The sequence below is a fragment of the Macrobrachium rosenbergii genome, chromosome 5 (assembly GCF_040412425.1).
Source record: "Macrobrachium rosenbergii isolate ZJJX-2024 chromosome 5, ASM4041242v1, whole genome shotgun sequence".
In the NCBI taxonomy this organism is placed as follows: Eukaryota; Metazoa; Arthropoda; class Malacostraca; order Decapoda; family Palaemonidae; genus Macrobrachium; species Macrobrachium rosenbergii.
In genome coordinates, this window is record NC_089745.1 from 10482753 (window position 1) to 10497040 (window position 14288).

Below are 14288 nucleotides of genomic sequence, written 5' to 3' on the forward strand. Positions count from 1 at the left end.
ATGAGATATCAGGTAGATATGCCATAAACATACATAATCATGCATGTGCTCAACATCCAGCTTTAATTTCTATAATACTGTATAATTCCTTTTTTAATCAAACTATGTACAGTACCATAATCATCACACAGGAATAATAATAACTGCAACAATAATGATGCTGGTAATCTGTGTAAATACCAGCACAATAATATTATAGTATTATGGACTTTGGCTACAAACAAGTACTGGTATCTATGGCTTCTGGGTAAATATTAGTCTACCAGATACCTCAACATTGCACAGAAGACCTGAGTGATGTTTCTTAGCCATTTTTTGAAAAAAAAATTTCTTATATATCACCATATACAGTACAGTCATTCAATTCAAATGTTTCCCAAATTCCCTTATTGGCATCATGGCTTAACAGAAATCCTAAAGAAATTTCACTTTCTGGGTATCATTAAATGAAAATTACTAACGTACGAGTTTAAATCACTATTGTAATTTAACCATGAAGTGATTTTACCTGTGAAATGATAGTTACATTTAAACTTAGTACAGTATATTTGGTCAGAATGTTTCAGTGTACTGTATATCAATTGGATTGAGCTTTGCAATAAAAATAAAAGTCAAATTTGAATGATGCACAAACTAAAATTTGTGTTTCCAACAAAGCATTTACATAAACTGCAGGGAGACATTTCCTTACTTAATAAATTATCTTGCAAGAATACAGTAAGCTACAAAGCCCAACATCTATGCCAAGCCAGAGGACGAAAACATGTCAGACAATAAAATATCATACCTTTCCTTCTAATTCTGGTGGGAATTTAGTCTGAAATTTTACAGACGTTCCCTCTGAGTAGTCACGCTGAATGAATAGCTTTAGGCAGCCTGCAGTTGCTCGGGATCCCGCCAAATCTTCCAACGGCGTCCCATGATTCTGTTTAAAGTAAAAATTAAATTCCCATGATTCTGTTGAAAGTAAAACCTAGATAAAAGTATGAAGCCATTTTACCTACAGGCCGAGGCACCCAAGAAATGCCACTGACTAACAGGGAGCAGGCAACTTTCACTCATCCAGGGATATTAAAACAAACTGCCACACATATGAAAGGCAACAGACACTTTTTAATGGATGAGAAATACATAAAAGGAAATAAAATGCAAAAAATTAAAATCATTACAGAGGGATAAGGTGACCTAAAAGGGAAAAGATTACTGGCACATGACTGTTAGGTTACCATATTAAAAGATCACATGAAAAGTGTCACATCATAAATAATTGGAAAGGTTGTAAATTATGGAACGTCACATTAAAATTTTTTTTACCGAGAACAATGATCATACTATGGATAGCAATGACACGCAGTGTCTTAAGACTTATTGATATACTATACTACTGTATACTGCCTGTGTCCCATCAAGATATGCTATACAAAAGGAAACGAGATAAACATCTGCACTAAATAACTCCTAATAGAGTCACAGTCTAAAAAAAAAAGATAAAACCCAAAATTAAGAAAAATTCACTGCTATAGCAGCAAATTAGATTTCAATAACCACAGTACTTTACATAGGCTATTTATGACACTGTATTTATAAATGTACTCGGCCCAAATTCTTTTAAATCCCAATTTTAGTTGAGCATAAACACTGTACATGAGTATCATCTGTATGACAGGTAGGTTTACTTTACCAGCTTTTGAATATTCACTGGTCTCACCAGATGAAAGTTATTCACTGACCAATATCTTATCATATACAGTATCATGACAATGTAACTGACAAAAAATTACCATCTATTCCACACACTTTCTCATATTTCATTCATCAGCTTCTTTGAACAACATATTACCATAAGAATCCCTAATTATACCATACGAATCTGCCAAATTTTGTGGAAGTCCACAAAGTTGTCAGTCTTAAGTATGTCTCATTCATTGACAAGGCATTTACCTTCCCAAGAACAACCATCATAAAAATCCCCATGGATGGCTCATCCAGGGACTAAACAATCCCCCTAGGTCTTGAAGAGGTTCTTTGACAACTATACTTCCTCACACAGGCTAAGGCCAGAGTTCAAGAGACCATGGATAACAGGCCACTAACAGGATCAGTGTTCAAGAAAAAGGGGTTCAGTGGTCCTTGAAACAATATCCCTACTTGTGGTGGTTGTAGAAGTGACCACTCTACATTAGCCTTCCCTTCCCTTCCCCTCCCCTTGCCTCCCGCTCGAGCTGGTCCATTTACTATAAGATAAGACCTCTTTGTCGTGGTTTTGAGGTCTGAACCCTCCTGATACCAGATGAGGAAAGTGTGGCTGACCCTGAAGGCTTGACCTTGGTACAGTTCAATGCCCATGAGGCCTTATAGGAAGCTGCAAGGTGGACAAGGGTGTCCTGGATATCAGAGCGCCTCTCATTCGCCACTATCTTAACTTTACCTTTCATAAAACTGTATTATATTATAAAACATAAAAAGGAACTAAAAACTGATCCATTCCACTGAGCTAGGGCGGGACTCTTAGTTATCCTCAGTTTGACTAGGGAATAACCAGAGTGGAAGGTATCATATGTGTAAAGCCACAATCACCATCCAAAAGATGGATGAGGAGCACAGAGACTCCTGAACTCTCCAAACACCTGCCAAGGGCCAGAACAGGAAAGAAGGGGTAGATAAAATGTGGATGTGCTTTTTAAGCCCCTCCATGAGGATCCCCTCCTAACATATCACCACCTTTCAAGCACAAAGTAGAAGATCTAGCAGACTACACATCACCAAAACGAAGAATAAACCAATTTGAACCTCCCTTGGATATCTTTCTGGTGGCCACTCAAGAACCCTTGTAATATACCTACAGCTTCTCATAGAACTTTGGTCCCAGAAGGAGACCAAGGACAAAGCAACCCTAGTAATGCACATGGGAAATCCCCTTGGTTTGCCTCAAAGGGAAGATTCCCAACAATCCAGCCATGCAGGAGAAGAAAATATGACTCTCAAAAAACAATGATCATTTAATAATTAAAATATGCCAAACCAGGTAGTCTTATACAATAAACTTATAAGAAAAAAAGTTTCTACAACACAAGAAACAAAAAAGTGTCCCTGACAAAACTGATCAACCACAAACACATTATAACACATTATTCATTGTTCACTTACCACTGACATACTGAACAACCGCACAGTGATATGTAAAGATAATAAAACAATAGTTTAATAGTCTAAAAACCAAAGCAAGTTGTGTGACCACAGAAGCACCTGAGACATCTTGGCTCAATGCAGGCCAAAAAAAATGGGGGCTTACTTAGTACACTGTAACCCAATGCCTCATCTACTTGCCAGTCAGTTAACTACCTGTTACCAACGTTCAATGGCCAAACCAGAATTCACCTAAGCTATATCCAAATAAGGATGCAGGTCAGTATCTTTGCAGTAATAAAAAGATGGAAACCACTGATTTAGCCTACAGCCTATTAATAAATGATCTTTCTGAAAGAAAAATTCTGATCAAGGAACCACAGACCTTAGCTAGGTTAGGGTACATCAGAAAGCTTAGCCTAGCTTTTAGTAGCTATGTTTGTATAGCCTAGGCTATATTCTTAAATTGGTAGTATGCTAGCCCTTGGCTTACAGACTATCTTAGACTTCTTCCTTCGTTTCATCATTCTGGAAACAGAATAATACCCTCAACTACCCAATTACAGAACAGGGAATAAGCTAGGCCATATGCCACACCGCACACCTAATCCTAAAAATACAGTATATACAAAGTGGTTACCAGCACAGAACCATATGGAAATTGCCCATCAATATTAATATGAAGTAGTTTTACGGTGCCTACTTAATCTTGCCTCCTACTCTTGATTACATAGCTTCAGTTCAGATGCAAGCATATTTCTTAACTGTTTCATCATTGCTCAAGTAATGTTCTTAACTGTTTCATCATGGCTCAAGTAATGTTTATGTGAAAAGTCTTGTACTTTCAATTGTGATGTCATGATAAACATTCAATGATTTTACCAAATACAGCTAAAATTATATATATTTTTTCTGGCAGTATGCAACTTTCTGTTATTGAAATCTTTTTAACTTTTTTAATGTGGATCAAATAGAATTATAAGAATTTGTTGCCTTGTGACAGTGCAAGACAGCATAATCAGTAGATCCACATTATATGTAATTCAAATTATCTGGCGATGTGCACTATGCCATAAAAGTGACATTACATCCATCCACTACTATCACTAACATGAATGCTTTAGTTGATGATGTTACATCAACTTTTGCTCAATGTTAACTGTATTATATTTTTAATGAGTATAACAGCCTTTAATATATTTGGATTGAGTGTAGATATACTTTCATGAATATAAAAAAAATAATAACAAAATCTCTGAAAATGTTAATATGCATTTTGCGGGAAAACAAAATAATGTACAGCAATTCTAGTAAATAGCTAGTTTTATACCACCATTCATTCATTAATAATTTTCCTAACTGAAATCCTTGTTACACTGGACACAATAAGACTGACAAATCATTCTGTCAATTTCTAAATATAATCAAACTGCATATCTAGCACCCTAACTCATTTGTGAAAACTGGGTTGTAGCCCCAGCATGCCACATATTTGCACTTTATTATTTATGTGATTATTACAGACTAGCCTACACATACTTTCTGCTAGTGCAATTCACACAATTTTTCTCTTCCTTCACCCACAAACCCATGATTCCAAATGGAGTCGGCCAATAATTCTTGGAAAAAATAAGGAGGGAAAGAATACAGAGAAGCTAACGATTTCCATGAAAAATAATCTTTAAAAATGCATAAAACACTAAATAACCAGTCATAACAATATACTATTCATGTGTTTAGCAATAAATAAATAAACAATATATTTACTAAGCAGCCTAACCTACAGATTCCAGGTACTCTACCAAGCTCTGCCTCGCCAACAGTGGCAATTTAGGCTTTGCCTATGAATTAAATTGAATTGAATTGGCTTTGCCTATGATCAAGAATTTGATCAGCAAGGAATATATCTTAACCAGGCTATGTGTAATTCTGCTGTTCAAACTACAAAATTCTAAATTAATGTCCTGTAATTCTTACTTCCAAATTAATGTCCTGTAATTCTTACTTCCAAATTAATGTCCTGTAATTCTTATTTCCAAGTTAAAGTCCTGTAATTCTTACTTCCAAAGTTATAAAGGTTGATGGGCTTAAGTAGGCATGCCCCTTGATCAGAAAGGTCAATTTTACATCGTAACAATGAACCCTGGGCAAAACTGAAGACTACTGCCACAGCCTGATTACCGTCAGTCAGTGACTGTACTGTACACTACCCTTTTCTTATGTGCTTTTTTTATGCTTATGCCTTTTATTTTTTTTATGATATTTACAATTTATGTTTTTATGTTCATCCCAAAGGAGCTGGTACTAAACATGGCACCCATTTTGCACGTAAAATGAAATTTACCGAAGTAGAGGGGCGTGGTAGCAGCGTTCAGTTTTACCAACTCTGAGTTAATCTTAGCAAGACGGACACTACACCATCACTCTCACGATGGTGTACACGTCGCATGCATCAGCCCACCAAGTATCTTTAATAAGTAGGCTGGGTGACGAAGCAACACCCTGTTCAAAGAACTATCGGCAATCCCCAAATAGTTCCGTCTGGGCCACCACAGAAAAATAACCTTAAAACTGGTAGCCTTGGCTAGCCTAGGTTGACCTCGAGCAGGCACGGCCCCACTAGCCTAGCCAAGACTAGCTTACCTTACGGGCATAAAACAATATTTGTCCCAGAAAAGTGTTTTATCCAATAAGGGCTCGAAAGAAAAAATAATGAGGCCTACCCATTGGTGGTACATGTAAAGGGATGGGCACCAAGGATTTGCAAGAGCTTAGCCTACAGACGAGAGATCTACGTTTCACAAAAGAACTTATCAGACTTCAAGATCAAAATTTGACGTCATATTTCTCTACGCGACAAACACATTCACCATTTCGCAGCCTGCAAATCACACTGGGTACATGAGGCGAGGAGAAGTGGACTTCCGCCAGGCAATTATGATCTATTGTTATTGTGCATTCCTCATCTGACAATCAGCTGCTTCCTGGAAGCGATTGCGTACATCCAATTTCAGCCTCTGATGAGAACTATATTAAAAATTAAGAAGCATTCGGGTTTCATATTGCCTAAATATCTCTCACCATAGCACTCATTCACTTCCGTAAGGAAATACTTAGGGTTTAATTCAATAAATACACATTTTGTTTACCGCGTTCGACGCCATCTTGAATATTATTAGGGACCCAGTGTGTAAAACGGCACAAACCCTTCAATGTCAGGGACCATTAATATAACACTCTTAATAGGATGTAAGAAAAATATTGTTCATTATTGTTTGACGTATACATTTTACAATCCTTCTTTCGTTTAAATTATTCATTTTTATTTTAATGTGACCTTTAGCTTAGATGGGTTCTAAACTTTTAAAAGCGATAACATAATCGAAAAAAAACTTCAGGAAGCGACGATGTTTTGGTCTTCCCATTATCGGAGTGGTGACGTTCATCGTTATTTTCAGCCTGATTGCTTCTTTCACTCTAATATCATTAGGTGTGGCGAATTTATTAATTCACTGTTTATCTGCAGAAAGACCTACTATTTACCACTGTTTCCAATATGTCTACATACGGCACACACACCTCATGTTAAAGAAAGACTTTCGAGAGATATTAGATTTATTTTCAATATTTAATTCGAAGGTCGTGGTATGTTCAATGCCAAGCTAGAACTAACTGTTATTTGAAGAAACACAGGAAAGTTTTCCAGGATAACAAAGGTGGAACACGTAAAACTCTTTGCTTCCCGTTTAAATTATACACCATAATCAAGAATCTGTAAGACCAAGATATATAAAACTACCATTCTAGATTATCATGAAAATTCGTGCATTTGAACAACGACTGCTTTATCTAGATAGACGACTGATGGATAGTACATTTTTATTCACTGAATGAATTCTGATTCTGTCGAAGTTAACAGACGAATTATACCGAAGCATCGCCCAGTGCCATAAGTTATCTCTTGACCCATCAGTTCCTTAATTTGACCGAAGTTACGACAGTACCGGGGATGGGAAGCTCATACAAAATCTTCGAAATAACAGCCATCACTCAATGTCAATGGCGAGTGGTTAAGACTAAACCCGTGGGCCGTGTATTGAATATGGACGGGAAGGAAGTACAGATGTCTTAGATATGGACTGAAACAGTTGTTACGGGGATATATGTAAAACTAAAAGTAAACTGCTCTCTACATGAATATTTTAAAAAAATGTAAAGAATAATACTACTCTTTAATGTCAGGTCAGATACTGAGATCCATATTTGACTTCTGTAGCCAATTATTGAGAATTCACTTGCTTTTTATATAGGAACAACAAAACAGGATTCGAACTCTCAGAACCTATAATTATATTGGATAGCCTCCTTAACAAGTTGTATAATGCTTTTATGCTATCTGAGCTTTTCAAGGAAATAATAATATAGCTGAAATCTACATTATTAAGCGAAAGTCTGAAATGTTCTTTGCTTTAAAACTTCCCGTACCAAATAGTATCATTAATAAGTTTATGAAACCAATAGAAATAATTTACTAGACTCTCACAGGTAGCGACAAAGGAACTACCTAAATGAGAAGCGAAAATTGGAGCAGAGTAAAGTTAGAGAAACTGGACAACCAAGTCGGAAGAGACCAAAGGGAATGGAGGGAGAGAACAGGCAGAGTGCAATGCACCTGGGGCCTAAAGACGTGATACTAAATACCCTTTAGATGGTAATAAAAAAAATCGCTGTTAAAAGCGAATGAATGTTTATCATATTTCAAGAGATTACTAAAATCAAGGGAACGGTTGTGAAGCAAAGTACGACGTGAGATGAATTGCTAAATAATCCCCCTTTTATTACTAACTGAAACAGTTTTTCATATTAACCAATTAATCATAAATATCCTTATTTCAGAGCAAGCTGCCCTCCAGTCGGGCCAATATGTTAAAATATAAAAGACAGAGACCCCACTGCGCATGCCCAAACCACGTTTCAGCATCCTACAAGGGGCCATTCTTTCGTGAGAACCTCAAAAGACAAAGATTACAAGGATGTCAGAAGGGTACTGTGTGCTATGATAAATAAATATATTAATAAGAAAAATGTGTTTTGTTTTGTAAAAAAAAAAAAAAAAAAAAAAGCACTGCTTGGTCAACATGAACCTAATAATGATAAATAGCTTGAATCCCAATTTAGGAGCCAGGACACGGGAGTAAAGAGGTAATAGTAAGATCAGAAATCTACTTCTAAAGCTGGTCAGAGTGGAACCCAGGTGTTATATGATGGCTGTGCGTTTATGGCGGACTGGAGCCTCAGTAAAGAGATGGATTGCGAAGTGGTAACTTAGAACTCCAAATTTTACACTCAGGCCAAAAGTTACACGCTAAAGGCTTCTTTCCCGGACGCAAATTCCTGAGATGTATGCTAGTGTTGCACCCGCCCGGTTTTTTTGACATGCCCCTAGATTAGGTTGGATAGGTTAAAATACTTACGGTATACTCTGGAGTAATTTGGGTGGGGGAACATAATGAGATTATTTTCAAGAAAATTCTGTGGTTAGTTTTTAAGATATGGGGTCCAGCTTTTTTCAGGGAAAGGCACCAGTACTCGGTTACATCTCACGAAAATGTTTTCGGGACGCAAAAACCGAGTCTCACCTTAAAAAAAATAACTACAGAGATAAGTTTTTAACTGCATATATATTGCAGCCATGTTTCCCACTGATGGTCAATTTTTTTCTGATAAAAATGTCAAGGATTCGCCTAAGTTTGATATAATAATATTTAGCTTTGTTGGTAAAATAACATATCTTGCATTTGTAGTTTTTATGCATAATAAGATATTACAATCAACAAAAAATATCTCTAATTTTATATCCTCGTATCGTGTTTTAATCGATAAAACATTTATGAGACTGGGAATTGTAATGTTTTGATAAAAGCCAAAATAATCAGCGCCTGACTTATCTGATAAAAAAGAAAAAAACCCACTTATTGTTTACTCTTTTGTTTAAGCTACACATAACGTTTTTAAATTGTTTGGATGTATATGGCAACTGGAATACCACTTAAAAGTCTAGCAAATAAAAAAAAATCCAATACCTGAGCGGCACAAAATAACAATATGGTCCGCCGAAAAATTCGGTTGGTATGTGAGCAAATTTTGTATGAGAGATTTAGCCGATTTGGGCACGAACGCTTAAAGAGGTTGCCCACCCCTGCTCTATAAAAACCACTTTAGGTATTGCTTACGAGAACCTCTTGAATGTCAGCTCTTCAAGCTTAGCTTTGCTATACACGTTAGATTTCAAGTTTCCACAAACACTAAGCGTTGCAGGCATGCACCGAACTGAATTGAATATAGAGTTTAGGCCAAAGGCCAAACACTGGGACCTACGAGATCATTCAGCGCTGAAGGGGAAATTGACAGTAAAAGGTCTGAAAGGTGTAACGGGAAGAAAACCTCGCAGTTGCACTATGAATCAATTGTTAGGAAAGGGTGGAAAGTAAGATGGAAGAGAGAATATGAAAGGATATACAGTAAAAGGAACGAAAGGTGTTGCAGCTAGGGGCCGAAGGCACGCTGCAAAGAACCTTAAATAATGCCTACAGTGGTGCACTGATGGCACTAACACCCTACAGGGATTTTATTCAGTCAGTTCCCAGGAAGGGGAACTGTCAATACCTAAGTTCAATATGAACACGGTCTCATTTCTGTAAATGATTGACACACCATGCTATTGAAGCACCTCTCCCAAGCCACCACAGCAAGTCCCAAAAGATCATTTCATGAGAAGGCATTTTGGTAAGGGATGACATCAGTTAATTTGTTAATTTATCTGTTTCTTTTCCAACTGATCTCCTCTGCCTGTATTTCCCTTTACCTTCTGTTACTTCTTTCGAATGAACATTATATTCTTTGGAAGCTTGAATTTCATGTCAATGGCCCCTGCCGGCTTGCTCAATAATAATAATAATAATAATAATAATAATAATAATAATAATAATAATAATAATAATAATATAATAATAATAATAATAATAATAAATAATAATAAAATAATAAGTAAAAAATGCGCCGAAGTTTCTTCGGCGGAATCGAGTTTCTGTACAGCGTATAATGCTGGATGAAACTCTCAGCAGATGCACATGAGACTTTCAGCCAAGACCCGGTGGTGGCCTGTGTTGTTGGCGCCTATAGCGGTGCCAGACGCACGAGCACGGCTAACTTTAACCTTAAATAAAATAAAAACTACTGAGGCTAGAGGAATGCATTTTGGTATGTTTGATGATTGGAGGGTGGATGATCAACATACCAATTTGCAGCCCTCTAGCCGTAGTAGTTTTTAAGATCTGAGGGAAGACAGAAAAAGTGCGGACGGGCAGACAAATAGCCATTTCAAGAGTTTTCTTTTACAGAAAACTGAAAAGGATGGCAGAAGATACCAAAAGGGACACTAACTGTGTTTCAGGTGAAGGTCTGAAGGTCATGTCCAACAAGACTTATCTGACTTCCATTAAAATACAATCAGAAGAGATGTCACTTTGTGTTAGTGATTCAGAAGAGATGTCTCTTTGTGTTGGTGATTCAGAAGAGATGTCACTTTGTGTTAGTGATTCAGAAGAGATGTCCCTTTGTATTACTGATTCAGAAGAAATGTCACTTTGTGTTAGTGATTCAGAAGAGATGTCACTTTGTGTTAGTAACAAAATCAGTGGAAAAGAAATCTCACCTGATCGGGATTCCAATCTTTTCTTGGAATTGACATTTACGTTCCACGATGTCACACTCTGGACAAGCAGCACGTACTGGCATTCGTGATGTAACTTTTCAATGGCCTGTAGATACAAATAATATATGTAATACTTTATGTAACCTGTTAAAAAATGAGGGTAAATGGGTGTGCAACGAAGGAAAATGATAAATGATTAGTGTTATAGGTCACATATGGAGGAAACAATTGTGAAGGTACAGCATACCTTCAAGTAGCTAAAATGCCAAATTAAAGTCTTTTTGGCTCTCAGTACAGACAAATGAACTCTAATAACGGATCATGAGATTTCACAGCAATGTATCAAAAGTTATCTGTTATTTATTAGTTAATATTCTGCATACATATATGCATAGATTTCAGACAATTCGGATAGCGATTACTGTCACATTCTGCCCTTATGAACACAAAGAGGTTTTGAACAGATTTGGATCCCAACCTATCATACCTTTGCTGCTTCAGTTCCATTCCTAAATGACCAATTTTTTTTATACAGAGGTAAACATTTATATATAGGTTAGTTGTGCAAGCAAAATCTTGTGGTAGAAAAAGGCCAGTTCGATCTAACAAGAACAGAGCACGTGGGAAAGAATATAAGTGGTGCCATATCAATCATAAGAACAGGAAGTAAATAAATAAATACTATATTCAGTAAGTGTCAGCACATGTATAATCAAAGTGGAAGGTGGCAAGCAGTTAATGAGGGCATACATAAGGCAGGAGTAGTCATCCCAGGTGTGGTATCGTGGAGGGGAGGTGGGATTGGGGAAGGGAAAGGGAGGTACACAGGGTGGCTGTTAACATACGACAAGGAGAGAAAAGATATTTCGGTAAGAACATAATCAGAATCTCAAGGGTCACTGCCTCACTGTGCCTCTGCTGATGCATGCAGGTAATGACGTATCTGGCGTTGAGTCAACCGTCGTTGGTATAGCAGCGCGGGTGGGGAAGGAAAGTTGTTTGTAAAATACTTTTTTACACAGGCCTCAAGAAAACTGATATAGTTCGTGAAGTTAGCTTCAGTCGCTCACTCAACCAGTTGCCTCTGCGGGTCCCATTGTGACTCACTATCACTGACATCAGACTCTCAGGATCTAGGAAGTGATGGAAAGCAGAGAGAGAGAGAGAGAGAGAGAGAGAGAGAGAGAGAGAGAGATAGAGAATTTATTTCTACCAAGAGCTGTGGCAGCAATATAATGCTACAAGGCCGATAATCGACTAAAGCACCAATGGTCGAAAATCTCGAGGAAAATCCTTATATAAAAGACCTCATTCAGTGTCTCCCCCTCAAAACAAGGTAGTTAGACCGAAGATCAAGACCCAGTTTGTAGCGTTTATGCAGAGCAATATTTTACCGTTTTACTTTATTTCATTGTTATGACAATCGCATTTAAAAATATTCTCCTAATAACGGACGGCGAATTCATCTTAGTTCATAAGGGTAGTGGTTATTATATATATATATTATATATATATATATATATATATATATATATATATATCTATCTATATATATATATATATATATATATATATATATATATATATATATATATATATATATATATATATATAGTTTACTTATCCAAGACGCATCCGTTAAAATATGAATACAGCAGTGACCGCTGTATGATTTTCCTCGAAAGCCATCCACTGAGAGAGAGAGAGAGAGAGAGAGAGAGAGAGAGAGAGAGAGAGAGAGGTGGGGAGGTTGAGGGAGAGGAGCTCAGCCCGCTCCCCCCATCCAGCTTCTCAAGCCTCTCAACTCTACTTGACTCCACTGTTAGCTTCTTTCTTTCCAGCGTCGTGAAACTGAGGTGAGGTCTGTGACTTGTTCCCTGTAGGCCAAGGGCACCATAGGCCTAGAGTTTTTTTTTTTTATCCAGTCAATCAGAACGATGTGATTCATATGCCCATGTAGACATGATTGCCTTTCCATTTTCAAACTCATGGTGCTTCTCGATTTAACGAAACACGCCAGAGACGCGGAAACAATACGACCAATGACTATATAGGCTACATTTCCACCGGAGACTGGTTTATAGGCCCAAGGTCTCTGCTTCCACGATCAACTCCAATCAACCAAAGAAACCTTAAAAAAAAAAAAAAAGTTGGAACCCAACGATTTCAACCTCACCCGTTCCGATAAGGGTAGCTTGGTGGCTAGTAAGGTTTTATACGTCTGAACGAAAACGACCCTCTCAACGTTTTTTTTTTTTTTATTAACGATATCTGTTATTTTAAAGAAAGAACCTTGTGGTTAGTAGAGATACCTTAGGCCTATTACTGAAATATGAACATGAAAAACAAGTTAATCACTTTTTATTTAGACTTGTCTGTAGTTTAGTAGACGTAACTGGCCCTATTGCCGAAATAAGACAGTGAACAAAAAAGTTAGCCTCATACGTAATATAGTTAGACCCACCTCTGGTTTGGTAGACGTAGCCAGGGCCTACTACCGAAATATGATTTTGAACAAAAAAGTTGATCACATACGTGATATGGTTAGGTGATATGGTTAGACCAGTGAGTTAGATGTGGCCTAAAAAGTTAAGTATACCTTAGTTTAACCAGACCACTGAGCTGATTAACAGCTCTCCTGGGGCTGGCCTGAAGGATTAGATTTACTTTACGGGGCTAAGAACCAGTTGGTTACCTAGCAACGGGACCTACAGCTTATTGTGGAATCCGAACCACATTATAGCGAGAAATGAATTTCTATCACCAGACATAAATTCCTCTTATTCTTCATTGGCCGGTCGGAGATTCGAACGCGCGGCCAGCAGAGTGCCAGCTGAGAACGGAACCCACCCTCCCAATGAGGAACTAAGCCTACTACCTAAATATGAATGTGAATACATAAATTAATCACGTTACGTATACGTAATATACAGCAGTTAGACCAATCTATGAGGTGCTTTTATAACAAGGAATTACACCAACGTTATTTTGTCTTGTATCTCAACAAACTGCTGATAATAAGAAATATATTTTACTAGATGGTGTTTTTCATGATGTAAGTGTTATATATGTGAATGTGTATTGAGAGGGAATTAATACGTTTCGGTTAATGATTCATCAGAATGAATTATGAAGTGATGTTGGGGGGGGGTTATCTTACGAAACAAAGGTTTACGACAAAAACTATTGTACCGGTGATATGCAGCCCCCCCCCCCTCCTGTCGTTATTGCACAGACTGGCAACTGTAATGCATGCAGAAGTTTTTGAGAGTTCTTCAACAGGAAAAGGTGATCAGTGAAAATAAATATCAGGAGTTATTTATTTTCTTTGGGGTTACCTTATGGTATTTTACAGGGTATCCCTAAAATACACAAGGCTGCTTTCAAGGGCTTGAAGGAAAATGCAGAATGAAAAGATAAATGAACCACCCATGACCTTTACAGCACC

General features: G+C 37.3%; 1 protein-coding gene across 5 annotated transcripts in view; it reads right to left on the reverse strand.

Moving 5' to 3' along the window:
• The window catches only part of LOC136838498 (golgin subfamily A member 7), a 31559-nt gene that overhangs the window by 12980 nt on the left and 4291 nt on the right, over positions 1–14288 (reverse strand). Inside the window, exons 2-3 of one of the 5 annotated variants that reach the window (XM_067103505.1) lie at positions 10841–10946; positions 788–925 (exon numbers count right to left, since the gene is read on the reverse strand). In XM_067103505.1, the coding sequence (XP_066959606.1) occupies positions 788–925; positions 10841–10876 (174 nt within the window). In that variant the 5' untranslated portion in view covers positions 10877–10946. Of the gene's footprint in view, positions 1–787; positions 926–5849; positions 6225–6275; positions 6367–10840; positions 10947–14288 lie in introns of those variants that run through there. The other 4 variants (XM_067103507.1, XM_067103506.1, XM_067103509.1 and 1 more) reach the window with 4 other exon arrangements.